Source organism: Sarcophilus harrisii, chromosome 2 (assembly GCF_902635505.1).
Source record: "Sarcophilus harrisii chromosome 2, mSarHar1.11, whole genome shotgun sequence".
Lineage (NCBI taxonomy): Eukaryota > Metazoa > Chordata > Mammalia > Dasyuromorphia > Dasyuridae > Sarcophilus > Sarcophilus harrisii.
This window is the reverse complement of record NC_045427.1, coordinates 513,642,186-513,662,777: the sequence shown is the minus strand read 5'-3', so window position 1 is coordinate 513,662,777 and position 20,592 is coordinate 513,642,186. Positions and strand designations below refer to the sequence as shown.

At 34.0% G+C, this 20,592-nt stretch overlaps 1 protein-coding gene across 1 annotated transcript in view; it reads right to left on the bottom strand.

Annotated features, from left to right (window-relative positions):
• The window catches only part of UACA (uveal autoantigen with coiled-coil domains and ankyrin repeats), a 117,507-nt gene extending 98,212 nt beyond the window's left edge, over positions 1 to 19,295 (bottom strand). The window contains exon 1 of the mRNA XM_031955300.1: positions 19,254 to 19,295. Within this exon, the coding sequence (XP_031811160.1) occupies positions 19,254 to 19,280 (27 nt within the window). The 5' untranslated portion in view covers positions 19,281 to 19,295. The remainder of the gene's footprint in view (positions 1 to 19,253) is intronic.
• Positions 19,296 to 20,592: the final 1,297 nt, after the last annotated feature.

Sequence of the window (20,592 nt, the reverse complement as noted above, 5' to 3'; positions counted from 1 at the left end):
CCTCCCCCAAACTTAGGTTATTATACTTAAACTATTAAAATAGACTCTTAATTTGTTTGCCCAGTCACTAGTGGCTCACCCTTCTAATCTAACAGTCAACTGTCCCTACCTTAATTTTGATTCACTTGCACAAAAATCGCCTGTTGCTCCCTTTTGCCCACCAAATATGGCAATTTGGTGTTGTAGGAGCAATCTGTCCGTTCCTCCAGTTCAACACAATTATTTCTGGGACAAAGACAATATTTTAGGCTCCAAATAAGCTCCCCTGTTTGGCTCACAGTAATGTGATGTAATTACTCTTGGATGTAATTAGCAATTCTGTTTTTAACTTTGCTTTAAGTTGCACTTTCTTGGGTCCTAGGAACTGCAAGAGTTATTATAAACTGGTGTGCTAGCTTCCTCCTTTCTGCTATTAACTTGCTAAAACTTAGGAATCAGAAAGTTGCAAATAGAGCTTATATCAGTCTCCAGATATGTTAGGCAAGTTATTTTTATGCTACAAATGCACAAAATCCCCATGAAGTCTGTGTCCAGGAGCATTTGTGGATTTCCCAGACTAGACACTCAATAGCCAGTGTCTGCTTATCCTTGCTTGAGAGCAGCTAAATAAATAATACTAGTTTAAATAAACAATAATATATTTTTATACTGGTTTTGAAGCCCTTGAGTGAAGATGTTTTCAATTGCTATCATTATATCCCTTAAACTATTTTTACTATTATCACAACTGTTTGCAACATCTTTTCCTTGAGGGAATCCAAGGGATTTAATAAGCTCTTTTATGATTATTTTTAAAACTCCATTTTACCACTTTGTTCCAAAGTCTGTTTTCTTGTCATGCTTCTTTACTCCTTTTCAGTGATTTGCTGGAGTCAGCTCTTACTCTTGAAAGATAATTGTTAAATTTTTGATATGAGCAATAAATGTTCCAAATCAGGGTTTTATTTGTATTTTTGTTGATTGTCTAGATTTTAAAAAGTAATGGAAAAAATGTTAATCCTATAGAATATAAACTTAAAATTTCATCCTGTTACATTTCTCCCAGAGTTAATTGTTAAACATTTACCAAGACACCCCTGCTCCCTTTCCTCTGATAAAGAAGAAAAATTTTCCTCTTCTCTTCCTATTCCTTTCTTCCATTTCCTTCATTTTCAGTTTTATAACATGGGTACCCTCCTTTGAAACTCGATTCTCATAGGAAGTAACCCTGGGTTTTCAAAAATCTCAAAATACAAAATTTAGAAAAGGTTTCCAAGCATATATGTGGCCACAGACTCTGTGTCAGCCAAGGATCAGACCACTTAAATTTTGAAAGGCCTTTCACTTGAAGGTTTTATTTTGTTTGTTTTTTTAATCACAGCAACTCTTGAAAACTGTGCCCTGAGGCTGAGAGAATTGTGATCTGTATTAGTGAAAGGTTGTATTTTGTCTTAGTAAAAGGGAAAGCAGGATTAGATCTGTGATTTCATTGATAGAAAGAAAACCTATTGAGGAAATTCCTTTTACCAATCTTGCTCAGGGGTTTATAATCTTATAGAGCTTCCTGGGGCACTGAAGAGATTAAAAGCTTGCCCACAGACATATAGATAGGATGTATCAAAGGACAGATTTGGACTTTGCACGATGTGGGGAGTTTTAGACTCAGAGGCCAACTGTGTATCTCTGCTTAATGAAATCAAATCTTTTGAAGTAAACTTTAGATGAAGATAACACAGTCCCAAGATCTGAGTCAGAGGCCCTCAAAGCCCAGCTTGACAGGACACTGTATGACTTTGAACAAGTCATTTAATCTCTTTTCTTCATTTTCAAGAAAAGAATTGGACCAAATGTCCTCTAAAGTTCCTTTCAGTTCTCACTCTATAACGTTATGAGCCTGTAAGGTATTCTCTGAGGCAGCTAGATAGTTCAATAAAGTATTGAGTCTGGAGTCAGAAAGAATCTGATTCAAATTCATCTTCAAACACTTAATAGCTGTGTGATTCTGGGCAAGTCATTTAACCTATGTTTGCCTACTCCACTGGAGAAGAAAACATTCTAGAATCTTTGCCAAGAAAACCCTATACAGGGTCACAAAGAGTCATACATGATTGAATGGCTGAGCAATAAGGCTCTGAGTTCATTTTTGAAACTATTACTAACCAGTATTTATTGATTACCATTGATAAACAGCAAAGTACTAGCTGGCACTATGTTGGAAATGTAAGAATATATGGTACTTACCCTCAAAAAACTTAACCAAGGAAATTGGGCTAATATGTGCATTCGAGAACAATATGGTGACATCCTATACAGTGCTTACTACAACTATAATAAAGGAAGAGATGGGGGAGAGGATGGAATGAGTCAGATAGGACTTCACAGAGGAGATGTGCCTTAAGTTAGATCATAAGAAATAATTAAATTATTAATTAAATATTAAATTAATTAAGTGAGGAAGAAGAAAATTTTTTGTAGGGCAGGAATAAAGGCACATGGACAAGAGTAAGAGTAGCCCCTGGAAGGGACAGGAAATGATCTAAAAGGGTACATGTTGAAAAGAGTGGAAAATTAGGTAGATATTATGAAATTTATTTAAGAAACAAAAATATAATCCTTTGACTTTGATGGGGCCAATTTTACCTTTAGGCCTCCCTCCAGTTTTTCAGTCTACCAGATAACATTTTTTTTTTTCCTATTCCTTCCCTTTTATATATTATATATAATAGGGACAGCTAGATGGTACAGTGATTATAGAGCTGGGCTTGGAGTAAGGAAGATTTGAATTCAAATATAGCAGTAGACACTTGCTACATAACCTTAGGACAGTCAGTTAATCTCTATTTGTCTTGATTATCTCATCTGTAAAATGGAAATAATAACAGCATCTCTCTCCTATGGCTGAGAATCAAGTGAGATAAAATTTGTAAAAAACAGTAGTTGTACATAGTAAGCACTTAATAAATTATTTATGAAGTCTATCTAAATTAGATCTTAATATAATAATATGAACACAGGAGAAACACCTTGGGCAGCTAGATGCAACAGTGGATAGACTGCTAGGACTAAAGTATCCTCTTCCTGAGTTCAAAGCTGGCCTCAGACACTTTCTATATGTGTGACCCTATGACTTAACTTCTATCTGCCTCAATTTCCTCATCTGTAAAATAAGCTGGAAGGAAATGGCAAACCACTCTAGCATCTTTGCTAAGAAAATCCCAAATGGGGTCATGAAGAGTTGGATCTGACTGAAAAACAACTAAACAACAGTAACAACAACAAGAAACTCCATAAAAGGCAATTAGGAATCATGGAAAGAGCACTGGATCTGGGTTCAAATCCTGATTCTTTCACTCATTGTCACTTCCACACACTATTCTTACTCTTGTCTCTGTGTTTTTACTCATGCCTTACAAAGAAAAACCACTTGGATAAACCAATTTCCATCTTTGTACCTTAATTCCTCATTCATGAATCAGATGTTTGGACTAACTGGCCTAAAAAGGGCTTTCCATGAATAAAATTTATAATAATGATGATAATGAATGATATAACAAAAATACATGTAGTCATAAAATTGAACAAATAAAATGATTGCTTTCAAGAGTGAAAGAACTTTAAGTTAAATCAGTTTCCAATTCCAAAGAGTCTTTCACCCTTCTTACCCATTGAAGTGAAATGAAAGTGATTATGAGCATTTATCACTTCCATCTACTCTTGATAGCAGATTAAGTGAGCCAACAGTAGCTCTCCTTCATAAAATGAAGTGACAAGAACAGTCAACCACTCCCTCCCAAAGTAGATGCCAATGCAGTTAGCTGGTCAAAACTACTTATGAAACAAAGGTTCATTTGAGTGAGCACCTTACCCAGTACTGAAAACTTAATTCCAAGTATGAAATAATCAACACTCCCTTCTCATGTCAAATGAGAAACCAAAAGAAGTTGCCTAATATTTTTTTTGTTCTTTATAGTATTTTTTCCCAAATACATGTCAGGACAATTTATACAATCAGTTTTACAAGATTCTGAGTTCAAAATTTTTCTCCCTCCTTCCATTCTTTCTTCTGAAAATGGTAGGCAATTTGATGTAGATTGTAAATGTGTGTTACCTTGTAAAACATATCCTCAATATTAACTACAGTTATGAAAGAAGAAACATATCAAGAAGATAAAAACCACACCAAAAAAAAAAAATAGTGAGTGAAAAGAGTATGCTTCAATCTGCATTCAGAGTTCATCAGTTCTTTATCTGGTTTGGATAGCATTTTCCTTCCTGAGCTCTTTATACTGGTCTTGGATCATTGTGTAGCCGAGAAGAGCTGAGTCAGTCATAGTTGATCATCAAATAATGTTACTGATACTATGTATACTGTTTTTCTGGTTCTGCTCATTTTATCTTATATCAGTTCATAGAAATATTTCCTGTTCTTCCTGAAATCTGCCTGCTCATCATTTCTTCTTGCACAATAGTATTCCATTATATCCATTCCAGAGCTTGTTCAGTCATTTCCTAATTGATGGGCATCTCTTCAGGTTCTAATATTTTGCTACTATGAAAAAGGACTGCTACAAATATTTTGGCATATGTAGGTCATTTCCCACTTTTAAAGATATCTCTGGGATACAGACCTAATAGTAATATTGCTGGATCAAACAGTATGCACAATTTGGTTGCTCTTTGGGCATAGTTCCAAATTGCCCTCCAGAATGGTTGGATCAATTCACAACTACATCAACAATGAATGAGCATCGATTTTCCCACATCTTCTCCAATATTTATCATTTTCCTTCTTTTTTTGTCAGATTAGACAATGTAATAGGTGTGAAGTGGTACCTCAGAGTTGTTTTAATTTGCATTTCTGTAATCAATAGTGAGTTAGAGCACTTTATCACATATCTATAGTTATGTGATAAAATGCTCTAACTCACTATTGATTATAGTATTAACTATAGATAGCTTTGATTTCTTTGTTTGAAAATTACCTGTTAATATCCTTTGACTATATATCAATAGGAGAATGACTTGTATTCTTATAAATTTGACTTGGCTCACTATATATTTGAGAAATGAAGTATTTATCAGAGACACTTGCTACAGTTTCCCAGCTTTCTACTTTCCTTCTAATTTTGGTTGCATTGTTTTTTTTGCATAAAAATTTTTAAAGGTTATTTCTATATATGTATATATGTTTATATATAAAAAGTCAAAATTATCTATTTTGCATTTCATAATGCTCTCTATCTCTTGTTTGATCGTGAATTCTTACCTTCCCCATAGATCTGACAGGTAGACTAATCCTTAATCTTCTAATTTGCTTATAGTGTCATCCTTTATTCATGAACCATTTTGACCTTATTTTGGTATACAGTATAAGATGTTGGTCTATACCTAGTTTGTGGTTATTGTTTTCCAGCTTTCCCAACAGTTTTTGTCAAGTATAATGAATTCATATCTCAAAAGCTGAGGATTGGGGGTTTAATAATACTAGATTATTATGGTCATTACCACTGTGCCTTATGTATCTTATCTATTCCATTGATCCACCTACTCTATTTCTTAGCCAGTACCAGATTATTTTAATGATTATTGCTTTGTAATATAGTTTGAGGTTTTTTTGTTTGTTTGTTTGTTTTTTCTGAGGCAATTGGGGTTAAGTGACTTGCCCTGAACCACACATCTAGGATGTATTAAATGTCTGAGGCTGGATTTGAACTCAGGTCCTCCTGACTTCAGGGCTGGTGTTCTATTCACTGTGCCATCTAGTTGCCCTTTTTTCATTAATTTCCTTGATATTTTTGACCTTTTGTTTTTCCAGATGAATTTTTTTTGTTGTTGTTTGTCTAACTCTAAAAGATAATTTTTTGATAGTTTGATTCATATGGCAATGAATGAGTAAATTATTTTAGGCAGAATTGTCATTTTTATTAGACTGGTTCAACCTGCCCATGAGTAAGTGATATTTTCCCAATTGTGTTCATATAGTCCCTGGGTTTGTCTTAGCGGGTATACTCCTAAATATTTTATATTGTTTATAATTATTTTAAATGGGATTTTTTTCTTTCTATTTCTTGCTGCTGGGATTTGTTGATTTTATATAGAAATATTGAAGATTTATGTGGGTTTATCTTAACTTTAGATATATATATATAGATAGATAGCAACTTTGCTAAAAGTGTTATTTCAAGTAGTTTTTTTTTTTAGTTGATTCATTAGGATTTTTTAAATATATTATCACATCATCTGCTAAGAGTGATAGTTATGTTTTCTCACTGCCCATTCTAATTTCTTCAATTTCTTTTTCTTTTATTGCTACAGCTAAAATCTGTACTGCTATCTTGAATAATAATGATAATAATGGGTATCCTTATTTCATGAACTCCCATTATAGATAATGCTTGTTGATGGTTTTAGATAGATACTGCTTATTATTTTAAGGAAGGCTCTGTTTATTCCCATACTCTAGTGTTTTTAATAGGACTGGTTACTATATTATGTCAAAAACTTTTTCAGCATCTATTAAGAAAACCTTATGATTGCCATTGGTTTTGTTATTAATATGATCAATTATTTTGATGGTTTTCCTAATACTGAACCAATCCTGAATTCCTGATACAAATTCCCTCTGATCATCATGTATTGTGATCCTTGTGATATATTGCTATAATCATCTTGCTAGAATTTTGCTCAAAAAAATTTTTTATTGATATTCATTAGAGAAATTAGTCTATAATTTTCATTTTCTGTTTTAGTTCTTCCTGGTTTAGGTGTTAGTACCATATGTATCTCATAAAAGAAGTTTGATATGACTTTTTTTTACCTATTTTTTCAAATAAGTTACTTAGTATTGGAATGAATTGTTTTTTAAATATTTGGTTGTTCATGAATGAATCTTTTTCCCCTAGAACTTTTTCTCTTAGAGAGTTCATTAATATCTTGTTTAATTTCTTTTTCTAAGATGGAGTTATTGGGCATTCTATTTTCTGACCTGCCATTCTAGATATTTTATATTTATATCCATCAATTTCATTCAGATTGTTAGATTTATTGGTAGATAATTGGGCAAAATGTCTCTTAATTAGTACTTTAATTTCTTATTCATTGGTGATTATTTCACTCTTTTCACATTTTTAAAAAAAAGTTAAAGTCTTTCTACCTCTAGACTTGTTTTGATTTTCAAACCATCTTCATTTTTTTCAAGGTTTAAATCTAAGGCCACATCTTCCAAGAAGCCTTTCCTAATCTTTACATTTACACTAATATAAAGTCATAACCTTAGACTGAAATGACATTTAGAGATCATCTAATCCAAAGCTTCTTAAACTATGGATCATGATCCCATAAGAGATTATATCACTGAATATAGGGGTCATGAAATTATGATTTATAATCAGTAAATGTTAGATTTGTGTAGCTTTTTTATATACTTATATGCCTGAGGTCAAGTAAAAATTTCTCCAAAGAAAAGGGATTGTGAATAGGAAAATTTTAGGAAGCCCTGATCTAGTAAAATCCCCTCATTTGGCAGATAAGGAAATTGAGATTCAGAGTGGTTCAGTGATCTGCCCAAGGTCACAATGGTAACAAAAAAGAAGACTGGGATTTGAACTCAGGGATTCTGTTTCTAAACCTAGTACGCATTTCATGAAATGACTCCTCCCCCTTAGCGTTTCTCATGGTACTATCTATATACTATCATAGTATCGCCTATAATATTGCAATATATTTCTATACATGTTTCATCTTCAACCCCTGCTCCCAATCCAAATTACAAATTTCTTGAGGGCAAGATGGTCATTTAAAATCTTTGTTTCTTGAGCTTCTAACATAATTTTGTATACGTAATAGATTCTTAATAAATGTTGAAATGTAAGTAGAAAGAATAAAAATCTAAAACCAAATGTTGTATATTTTAATGATCAGGATGGGTTCAGGGAATAGGGGGTAGGGGGGGATTAGAAAATGTACCTTACTTCCTTCTTTGCAAAAGTGGAGGACTATAAGTGAAGGGACATTATCTGATTCAGTTATGTTGATTAGATATGATGAATTGTTTTCTTCCCCTATTCTTCTTTTTCCTTTTCCTCCTTCTCCTCTCTTTCCTCCCTTTCCTCCACTTCCCTCTTCCTTTTTTCCCCTTTTCTATCTCTTTCCTTTTACTCTCCCTTTCCTCCTCCTCCTCCTTCCTTCCTTCTCCTCCTTCCTTCTCCTCCTTCCTTCCTTTCTTTCTTTCTTTCTTTCTTTCTTTCTTTCTTTCTTTCTTTCTTTCTTTCTTTCTTTCTTTCTTTTTTCTTTCTTTCTTTCTTTCTTTCTTTCTTTTTTCTTTCTTTCTTTTTTCTTTCTTTCTTTCTTTCTTTCTTTCTTTCTTTCTTTCTTTCTATAAAGTACAATAGAACCTCATGAAGTGGTTAAGGAGAGAAAATTTAAGAATCATTTGACTCCCTGAAAATCATTATTTTATAATGGTCCTGATATTATATTTCAAGAAAGCATAAATGAAAATTGCTCACATCTATTACAATAGGGCATTTAGTGAATTAATACAAAAAGCAGGAAACCTTAAAATATAAAGGAATACACTAATGTGGAAAGGAGAATGAAGGTGATGCAAAAGTATGGAGGGGCACATAAGAACGTGAAGGAAGTGCACTGTAGTGTGAAAAAAAGAGTATATGAACATGGTCAAAGAGGTGACAAGACCAGGCATTAGATGATCCTTATTCTTCTGGATTGAACAGAGCAGTGTTGAATCCACACACCCAGAGTTTAGTAAAGAAATGCATGAAACTCAATGGAGAAACAAATGGGGATGGGAGTTGGCATTAATAGGGAAGTTAATACTAGAGAAATAATAATCTTCAGCAACTAAAGTTCCTTATGGCAAGGGAAAGGAAAGGAAAGAAAAAGAGGAGAGGAGAGGAGAGAAGGGGATGGGAGAAGGAGGATAGAGGAGGAATCTAAAAAAAATTGTCAGTCAATTGAAGAAAAACTAGACAAATTATAATATGTGAATGCAATAGAGTATTACTGCTCCACAAGAAATAGCTTCAGAGAATCTTGGGTAAGAAAGTCCTATTTACTGGTACAGAGTGATACGAATAGAAGAACCCAGGGAACAATTTATACAAAGATAACAGAAGTGTAAACAACCTTGAAAGAGTTAAGAACTGTGATCAATGCAATGAGCAACCAAATCATCAGAGGACCTCTGAAGAAATGTGAAATCTATTTCCTGGCAGTCAGATGATACACTCAAGGTACAGAAAGAATCATACATTTTTGCATATGATCACTGTATGGATTCATCTTGTGCGTGACTGCTTATTTGTGGAAATGATTTTTCTTTCTTCTTAGTTTTTAACTGAGAATAAGAGTAAAGGTAGGGTGAGAGAGGGATTAGCAGTAAAGGTATATAAAAAGGAGGCCATTGAACATTTGTTTTAAAAATATAGAAGAGAACAAAAGGAAATTCAGAAGAAATGACAGAAAAGCAGTGTGGTTTTGAACGATGTGAACAGGGTTTATTGTATTCTCTTTCTCTCTCTCTCTCTCTCTCTCTCTCTCTCTCTCTCTCTCTCTCTCTTTTTTGGCTGAGGCAATTGGGGTTAAGTGACATGCCCAGGGTCACACAGCTAGGAAGTGTTAAGTGTCTGAGGTCACATTTGAATTCAGATCCTCACTTCAGGGTTGGTCCTCTAGTCACTGTACCACCTAGCTGCCCCTATTGTATTAAAAAAACAAACAGGTAGTATGAAATGGAGATTCATCATTTCATATAAAATCCTCTTTTGTGTTCTGGTATGTGGGGTTTTGTGTATGTGTTAGCTTTTTTTTTTTTTTAACAGAAAAAAAAGTAAACTGTCTGAATAGCTGTTTATGAATAGATTAAATTTTGTCTCTCACTTCCAAGTCTTTGCACATGTCTAGTTTACATTTCTTTCTTCAAAGTGCAGTTAAGATTCTACTTATACATGAAGCCTTTTTTTGAGCTCCCTAAGTTCCTAATTCTGTCCTTCTTGGAATACATTAGTTTTTACTTTTTTTGTTATATTATCATACTTCCCATCCCCCCATTCCCCAGTGTATTAGCTTCTTAAAATTTTTGTTTTGGCATTCAATGACTTATTTATATTATTTATTATTTATATATTAATATTATATAATACTTATTTACATATCAACATTATGCATTATAGTAATTTTTTAAGTTGTTTATTGAATTGAATTGATTCTATAAATCTAGGAGGCTGAATCAGATGATCTTTGGGATCCTTTCTATTCTTAATATTCTATGATTCTATATTATTATGAAATGACTCCATGCTGGAAAACATGGAAGATCTCTGTGTTAATAATCTCTTTGCTACACAAACTACACAAGTTTGTTTTTTATTTGTTTTATAAAGATAAAGCAAACAGAAATCTTGTTAGATGGAAAATATTTCCCCCATTAAGGAAGTGCTATTTTTAATCTTCTTTCTTTATTCCATGATCTTTGTTGAAATTAGTAAATTCTTCTACTTTGAGAATTATTTAGCAATTATGAAATAAGTTTTCTATTTGTCTGCAAATCTCTTGAGAGTTCTAATCTATCTTTTTATAATATATGCTTAATATATTAAGCACTGGTCACTGGTGATACCTCAAGATTGTCATCAGTTTTAAAACTGAAGGGACTGTGATGTATATGGAGAGGTTGGGGGGGTGGGAAGAAGGAATGAAATAAAATCTGAATAGACATCAATGAGCCAATTAAGCTTTAAGACTAATAACAGTCTAGACACACACATCACTATTCTTTCTTTGCATTCAGGCATAAAGCCAAGAGAAGGTTCCTTTTTGTTACTTGTGGAAAGTAACCTTTGTTACTAAGTCTTCTGGTGACTATTTCTGCAGTCACCAGAAATGTTTTGACTTATCTTTTATGACTAAACTATATGATGATAAATGTCACTGAATGCAAATAGTTCAAAGGCTGGAGATGTTTATTGCCTCCTTTAAAAAAGATTATTTAGTCTGGTGCTTAAATAAATTCCATGGATCTCTTTCATGGAGCAGTTACTATCTGACTTGGACCTTACTGTTACAGAACCTTTAGATTCTTCTTATCTGAGATTTTTTCTTAAGATGTACACAAAGAATATAAATACATGAAGAGTTTCCCAGAGCAAAACTTGGGTACTTAGAATAGGAAAATACTTTATTTTTTAGATTAGATGTTGTCAAGCAGAAGATTTATTTATTAAAAAGTTAACTCACATTTCTTGAGTGCCAGCTACTCAATTCAGTTTAATTCATCAAAAGTTTCTCAAGTCCTATGTTAAGTTATGGGCATCAAAGAATGAAACAAGACAGTTTCTAGCTCATAAAGCTTAACAAAAGGGATGAGACATATATACAAGTAACAATAACCCAAGTTAAAACATCATAACTATGTAAGTCAAGTCAGAAAGGCATGGGAGATTTAAGGAAAAGAAGATGACATAGCTGGGGAAATAAGGTCTCCTCAGAGAGCTGGGTTTTAAAGAAAGGAAAAAGTTTCAACAAGAGCCACTGGACACAAAGGAGTCCATTCCACTTATGGGGATGGTGCAATCAAGGACATGGAGAAAGGAGTACAATTGCACATGAAGAAGAAAACAACGAGCCTGGAAGTTGGGACCAGATTGTGGGGATGCTAGAATGTCAGATATAAAGAGTTCATATTTTGTCTGGTAAGTAGTGGAGTGACAGAATAGAGAAATAATTGATAACGTTTGTACATTAGGAAAACTATTTTGTCGTAGGGTAAAAGATAGGATAGAAAGAGAATATAGAAATGTGAAGATCAAGTTAGATAGCTTTGGCAATAATTCTGGTGAGAGTTAATGAAGACCTGAATGAGAATGTTGGCAATATAAGTGGAAAAAGCGAGACAGATGTGATACATATTGTAAGATAAAACTGATAGAACTTGTCAACTAAATGAACTTGAGGACTGAAAGAGAGGAAAGGGTTTTCAGATGTTTCAAGACATTTAGATGTAGAATACATTGAACATATGGGACTGGAACTTGAGTGAAAGGAGCTAAAAGATTTAACAGGCATCTACATTGCATGATAATCAAAAAGGAAGCGTATAGAGGAATAACTGAAAAGAACTAAGGATAGAAGACCTACATTTCCACTGGTGTAGGGAAGTTCCAGTAAGGAAATTCTCTCTACCAGCAACTTATCTTATGCCACATATAATCTTAGGGAACTTCCCAAAACTCTGAGACATGAAGTGATTTACCTAGTGACAAAGATCCAGCATGTGTCAGACTCGAAGACCTGGAAGATTTAAACCTAAGATTTCCTAATTCTGAGGTCTACTTGAGCAGACTCTGTCTACCAAACTGCCTCTGAACAGACAGAAGGGGAAAAAAATCTCATTTTTTGTCTTATAACTGGGGATTTGACTTGAACTATATAGTGCATATTTGACAATGCAGGATCATAAAATGAGATTTAGATATAGAAGAGATTTCAGAGGCCATCTAGTACAAAAAAATTTTACATGTGAGGAACCTGAGATCAAGAGACAAGTCCCTGATCCAAAGTCACAGAGGAAGAAAATGGTAAAGTTAGGACTCTACACTAGGGTCCAGACTGCAAATCTAATAGGCTTTCCATTCCACTAAGCTCCCTCTCATGCTTAAAGTCATTTAATTTTCAATAATTTAAATTAGAATAGAAACAGTTTGGTTATCCCATAGAGTAGGAGCAATATGTCAGTGATCCTGATATTCTTTATAGTTTACTAGAGACTAAATTAAATCAAACAATATTTTAAGGACAATATTAATTGATTATACTGCCAATTCTTGGTTCAGTGAAGAATTGTTTTGTAAAGCAAACATTGACCTTCTCATTTATCTTGCATATAAATTCTTATTTTTATATATAAAATTTATTTAAATTGAAGTATAACGATAGAAATAGAAATATAAGGTGTTATTAAAAGCAAACTATTCACATGGAACAATAAAACAAATGTCAGATTTTATTTTCTTTTTGTTAAATTTGTTCCAAAAAAAATGTTCTAACTTTGATTTCCTGGAAAAGAACAATTTATTGGGAATGTTCCTTGCATATCATTTCCTGCAAAATAGTCACACCCATGATGAAGTTATTAGTAATATTAAAAATACAATCTGGTGGCTAATTGCTAGAGAATACATCTAAGAGGGGAACAAAACCAGAAATAAAATGCCTATTTAGGATGACAGTTCTTAGATTGTTATCCTACACTGTAGATAACTATCAGAACTATTTTCAAAGCAGACTTTAAGTGCCTCAAGAAGCTGGCATACTTGTGTGTCATCTTAAAATGATTATTCAACCATTCTCTGCATTATTCATGAACACATTTATTTAGTACTAATCTTACAGGATTACTGGGTTTTTTTGGTTAAAAAATAAAAAAGTAAGCAGCTCAATATTACTATGTTCCCACTAGTATTTTAAGAATTCTTGTCACCACAAGAAAAATCTGTAAAGTTAATTATCAACAAGTTTTTATACATATCATTACATTCAGGACTTCAAAGAACACTCATTTAAAATCTCCCCTTTCCAGCTGAAAGGTGGAGACATTATTTCCCTATAAACTTCAAAACTATCCTCAGAAGCAAAACAACAATTAAGGTTGTTCCTTTGAACCTTGGCATGATATAGCATATGAATTAGCTTAGCGTCAAGGAATGACACACTAAGACTATAGGGAAGGTGTGTTTCTCAGGATCAATGTGTAAAGTAGAAAGCAGTTTAAATTAGTAAGAAATGGTGAACATCATCCTGCCATTCACATCCAGAGAGAAATTAGGTAAAACACAGGCAAATGCAGGTCAAAATCTTTCAGTGTCACAACAGTTTAATGAGTACCTATAGAGGGAAGGAAGGAAGGAAGGAAGGAAGGAAGGAGAAAGAAAAAGAAAGAAAGGAAGAAAAAAAAAGAAAGAAAAAAAGAAAAAGAAAGAAAGAGCAAGGAAGGAAGGTAGAGAAGGACAGAGGAAGGGAGGAAGGAAAGAATTCAGCATTCTATGATTAAGCTTCATCTCTGTACTTGGTGAAATCAGTGTTTGGACTGTCCATTGCAGGGGTCCTCAAACTACAGCCCACGGGCCAGATGGGGCAGCTAAGGACATTTATCCCCCTCACCCAGGGCTATGTAGTTTCTTTATTTAAAGGCCCACAAAACAAAGTTTTTTTTTTACTATAGGCTGACCCTCCAACAGTATGAGGGACAGTGAACTGGCCCCCTATTTAAAAAGTTTGAGGACCCCTGGGCCCCTAGTCCATATGTTTCACATGATTGCTCTCTACAGTCATAATTTTGGAAATCCTTAAGTGGCCTCCATCAGTGATAAGACTTTAGAGGAGGATTTTAGTAAAACATGCAGAAAATCCTGAAAACTATGCTACTGGAGGACTGAGATATCATTGAATTAAAAGGTAAGTCATTCTAACCCTAATTACAAATGACCTCAGGGATGCAGTAAGACTTAGCCAATTAAGAATTATCTCAGAGCACAAAGTCATAATAATATCCCTTATAGAACTTTAGTTTCTGTATCTCATAGAAGGATTTCTATTGGTGACCTAAAATGTCTTCACATTCTCCACCATCAAAATATCATCTTAGAATGGCAAATATATTTGGTCTGTCTCTAACCAAAGAAGAACAAGAGTTCAGCTATGAAATTATAAACAAGGTTTCTTGCTTCCTCTCTACCAAGGCAAAGGTTGCTTTCATCTTCACTCATCTCCTGAGTCAAGCCTTGGTGAGCTTGTGTCCTTCAACCCAGGCTACTCCTCAGTCAAATCCCACATGTACAATCTCTGTGTGTCTAACTACTGCTTTAAGAAGAAGGGTACTTCGTTGAGAGCAAAAGACTATGTATTAGATTACTTTGAATCCTCCTAGATGCTTGACACAGTGTCTTTTGAAGAGTAGGGGTTCAGTATATAGGTTGAATCATTAAAGATAAGTGCCTGAAGTTTTCTATTTCAAATGTCCTAAGATCCACCTCAAGCAAAAGATACATTTGAACATCTAGTTAGAATTTAATAATAGAATTATTCACACAATGTAAAGGATTTAAAATATCTTAATTGAGTTGTAAAGACAAACAATTTGGAAAGACTTAAGTACTCTGATCAATAAAATGGCAATCCATTATTGTAAAAGATTGATGATGAAGAATATTGCCCACTTCCCTACAGAGAGGATATGGACTAAAGGAATATATGAGATGTATAATTTTGAACATGGTGAGTGTGGGAATTTGTTTTGCTTGACTAATGAATAATTGTTAGAAGATTATTGTTGTTTTTAATCAGTAGAAGGAGGGTAAGGGATGAAGAGAAAATAAAATGTTCATTGGGGAAAAATTAATAGATTGTTATGTCAACTTTCATCCACATATATTTTCAGATTCACGTATGATTCATGTCAGGGCAGTACAAGTGAGAGCCTGAGGGTGAAATCAGTTTGTTAATAGGGTTCCAGAGGCAGAATTACTGCCATTGTTGTCCCTTACAAAGATATTTTGGAATCCAGGAATTATATGAACATGATTACAAAATACTTTTTTTTTTTTTCTTTTTTTTTATTAAATCTTTTTATTTTCAAAACATATGCATGAATAATTTTTCAACACTGACCCTTGCAAAATCTTGTATTCCAAATTTTCCCCTCCTTCTCCCCACTCCCTCCAATATATGTTAAACATAATAAAATATATGTTAAATCCAATATATATAATACATATATATACACATACATATTTATACAATTATCTTGCTGCGCAAGAAATAACTGATCAAAAAGGGAAAAAGAAAAAAGAAAACAAATAGACAACAACAAAAAGAGTATAAATACAATATTGTGGTCTATATTCAGTTCCCACAGTTCTTTCTCTGGATGCAGATGGCTCTCTTCATCACAAAATCAATGGAACTAGCCTGAATCATCTCACTGTTGAAAAGAGCCGTGTATAATAATCTCCTGGTTTTGCTCACTTCACTCTGCATCAGTTCCTGTAAGTCTCTCCAGGCCTCTCCTGTTGATCGTTTCTTACAGAACAATAGTATTCCATAACATTCATATGCCACAACTTATTCAGCCATTCTCCAACTGATGGGCATCCACCCAGTTTCCACTGGCCACTACAAAAAGGGCTGCCACAAATATTTTTGCACATACAGGTCCCTTTCCCTCCTTTAAGATCTCTTTGGGATATAGGCCCAGTAGAAACACTGCTGAATCAAAGGGTATGCATAGTTTTGCAAAATACTTTTCACACAAATTAAGTCAAATCTAAGTAACTAGAAAAATATCAATTGCTCATGGATAGACCAAGCTAATGTTATAAAAATTATAATTCTACCTAAATTAATCTACTTATTTAGTACCATAACAACTAAACTACCAAAAATTATTTTATAAAGCTAGAAAAAATAATAACAAAATTCATCTGGAAGAACAAAAGGCCAAGAATTTCAAGGAAATTAATGAGGAAAATACAAAGGATCTCAGTCATACCAGATCTAAAACTATATTATAAAGTGGTAATCATCGAAATTATTTGGTACTGGTTAAGAAATAAGAGTGGTGGAACAATGGAGTAGATTAGGCACACCAAATGACCATATTAATCTATAGTTAGATAAACCCAAAGATTCCAGTTTCCAGGATTAAGGAATCACTATTTGTCAAAAACTGCTAGAAAAACTGGAAAATAACATAGCAAAAAGTAGGCATAGACCAGCATAAACCAAGATAAAGTCAAAATGGGTACATGATTTAGACATAAAGAGTGATCCGATAAGCAAATTAGAAGAGCAAGGGATAGTTTACCTGTCAGATCTATAGAGAAAAGAAGAATTTATAACCAAATAAGAAATAGAGAAGACTATGAAATTCAAAATAGCAATAAAACTGTGCATACTTTTGATTCCAACAATATCACTAGTAGATCTGTATCCCAAAGAGATTATTTTAAAATAGTATTTTATTTTTCCAACACATAAAAAAGATAGTTTTAAACATTCACTTTTGCAAACCTTGTGTTCCAAATTTTCCTTCCTCTCCCCCTCCTGTCCCCTCCAAAAGACAGTAAGCAAACCGATACAGGTTACAATATGTGCAGTTTTTCTAAATATATTTCCATATTCATCATGTTGCCCCCCCCCCAAAAAAAAAAAAACAATCACAAAGGGAAAAAAAACAAGCAGGCAAACAAACACAGCAAAAAGATCAAAAAAACTGCTTTAATCCACATTCAGTCCCCATAGTTCTCTCTCTGGATGCAGCCGGTTCTCTCTATTACAAGTCTATTGGAATTGGCCTGAATCATCTCAATGCATCATAGATGATCATCATATAATCTTGTTGTTGCCATGTATAATGTTCTCTTGGTTCTGCTCACTTCACTTAGCATCAGTTCATGTAAGTCTCTCCAAGCCTCTTTGAAATCAGCCTGTTCATCATTTCTTACAGAACAATACTATTCCATTACGTTCATATACTATAATTTATTCAGCCATTCCTGAACTGATGGGCATCCTCAATTTCCAATTCCTTGCCACTACAAAAATGACTGCTACAAACATTTTTGCAGTATGGGTCCTTTTCCCTCTTTTATGATCTCTTTGGGATACAGACCCAGTAGAGTTGCTGCTAGATCAAAGGGTATGCATAGTTTTACAGCCCTTTGGGCATAGCTTCAAATTGTTCCCTAGAATGGTTAGATCAATTCACAACTCCACTAACAATGTATTAGTGTCCTGGTTTTCCCACACCCCCTCCAACATTCATCATTATTTTTTCCTGTTATCTTAGTTAATCTGAGAGATATGAAGTAGTACCTCAGAGTTGTCTTAATTTGCATTTCTCTAATTAGTAGTAATTTAGATCATTTTTTCATGTAACTAGAAATGGTTTTAATTTCTTTGTCTGAAAATTGTCTGTTCATATCCTTTGACCATTTATCAGTTGAGGAATGGCTTGTATTCTTATAAATTTGAGTTAATTCTCTATACATTTTAGAAATGAGGCCTTTATCAGAAACATCAGCTGTGAATTTTTTCCTCCCAGCTTTCTGTTTCACTTCTAATCTTGGCTGCATTGGTTTTGTTAGTGTAAACACTTGTTAATTTAAAATAATCAAAAATTTCCATTTTGTATTTCACAATGTTCTCTAATTCTGCTTTGGACATAAATCCCTCCCTTTCCCACAAAATTGAGAGGTAAACTTGTTCTCCTATTATATTACATATAGTATTATGTTACCATATTTTAGTAACAGCCTTTATGTCTAAATCATGAATGAACCCATTTCAACCTTATCCAAAGAGATTATTAAAAACGGGGGAAAGGACCCACATGTACAAAAACATTGATGGCAGTTCTTTTTGTGGTGACAAGGAAGTAGAAATTTAGAGGATGCCCATCAATTGGGGAATGACTAAACAAGTTATAGTATATGAATGTAATGGGATATTATTGTGTTATAAGAAATGATGAGCAGGCAGATTTCAGAAAAACCTGGAAAAACTTACATGAATTAATGCTTAATGAAGTGAGCTGAACTAGAACTTTGTATATACAGTAGCAGCAATCTTATATAATGATTGAATATGACAGAATTAGCTCTATTCAGCAATACAATGATCCAAGACAATTCCAAAAGGCACATTATGGAAAATGCTGACCATATTCAGAGAAAGCATTATGGAGTCTGAATGCAGACCAAAATATTATTTTCACTTGTTTTATTTTTTTCTTACTCATGATTTTTCCCTTTTGTTCTGATTCTTCTTTCACAACATGACTAATGTATAACTACATTTAATCTGATTGTACCTGATGATTGCTTGTCTTAGGGAGGAAGAAGGGAGAAAAATTTGAAGCTCAAAATGTCATAAAAATGAATGCTGAAAACTATCTTTTCTTGTAATTGGAAAAATTACTAAGCTGTTAAGTGGGGAAAAAAAAGCACAAAGATATTTTGGGTGTCAACTTCCCCAGAGTTGGCAGGACTCAAGCTATCTCTTGAATTCTTCCTGCTGATTCTGGGAACTTTAAATAGAAACCTGGCCAACTCCTGAACAAAATCGAAATACCAGAGGAATCTCTTGAAAAACAAGTCCAAATGGGACAGCATGGAGTAATTTCAAGCAGTGAAAATAAAGCAACATAAGAAAGCCAAATCAGAGGAAATCCTGTTTCCAAAGAAACGAAATACACATACCTTGGCTATTTCAGTGGGCTGCTCCATAATGAGAGTGTGTTTCCACCAGGATTCTCTTTGGTCTAATGATGTCCCCTCCTATGTAATAATATCTGACATCTTCAGGGTAAATGGAGCAGGAAAGGTATTATATTTTGCACAAGCTGGATTTGCAACAAAATTAAGATTTTGTTTGGCTTCAGTGTCACATTCTGGAGTCTGTAGCACAGCCAAGGGAGTGGTTTTGGGTAGTAGAATTTGCTACATAGATAATAAGCTGACTCTGGGACAGAATTCATCCTCTTGCAACTCTCTGATATGCATTATGTCCCATATTAGGGAACAGAACAATCCCCTGACCTTGAAATCATAGAGATATCTTGGAAATTATACTCATCCCCCACAGGATGACAGGGTCATAAATCAGATTTAGAGCTGGGAGGGTTCTTAGAGGATATCGAGTCCAAACCTCTTATCTTACAAATATGGAAACTGAGGCCCAGAAAAATTTCCCCAAAGTCACAAGTAGTAAATACCAAAGTCAGGATTCAAATTCAGCTCTTCTGAGAAACATTTTCCCATTATACTGTAATGTCTCCTCAGTGTAGGTAGCCAACCTACACCTTTATTTCTTACCCCCCCCCCCCCCCAAATAGGACCATGGCATTCCAAACTCCAAAGATTACTGCTATGTTACTCCTACAAACTTACTTTGCTTCCAAACACTCCCACCCATTGTGTTCTGAGTGCCATTTTCAGCCTTTTGAAATACTGCTACTGATCTTCAATGCAACCTTTATCTAGTTATTTTCCCCTAAGTTCAAATGGAATCTGCCAAGATTCATATCTGGTTCTTGGCACACAGTCACATTTGCCCACCTGAGTAACCACTGCTCTTTTCTGGCATTCAGGCCCACACCATCCTTTTCACCACCATAAAAATATCAGATTGGAGGACCAAAGATTTGGAGATGGAAGGGATCTTCTAGTCCAACTCCTTTACTGAATTACAGATTTTTGAGCTAGGATTTCATAAGCCATCTAGTACAATCTCCTCATTTGACAGATGAGGAAACTTACTCCTGGAAAGGTTGAATGGTTAGTGCATGTCATAAGCAATGAGTGGCCAAGTTTATATTCAAATCCAACATTTGACTCCAAATCCAACATTCTTTCCACTAAACCCTGCTCCCTCCCTCTCTTTCCCTTTTAGTGTTCCCTTTCTCCTATCCTACCAGTATATTCTCCTTTTTCTCATATTGCCAGGGAGAAAAATAGGAGTGTGAATAACCAAATTTATTCTCATGATTTATGTATACCTTTCCTCAGGAAAAATGGAATTGGTGTCCCTGTGTTGTAC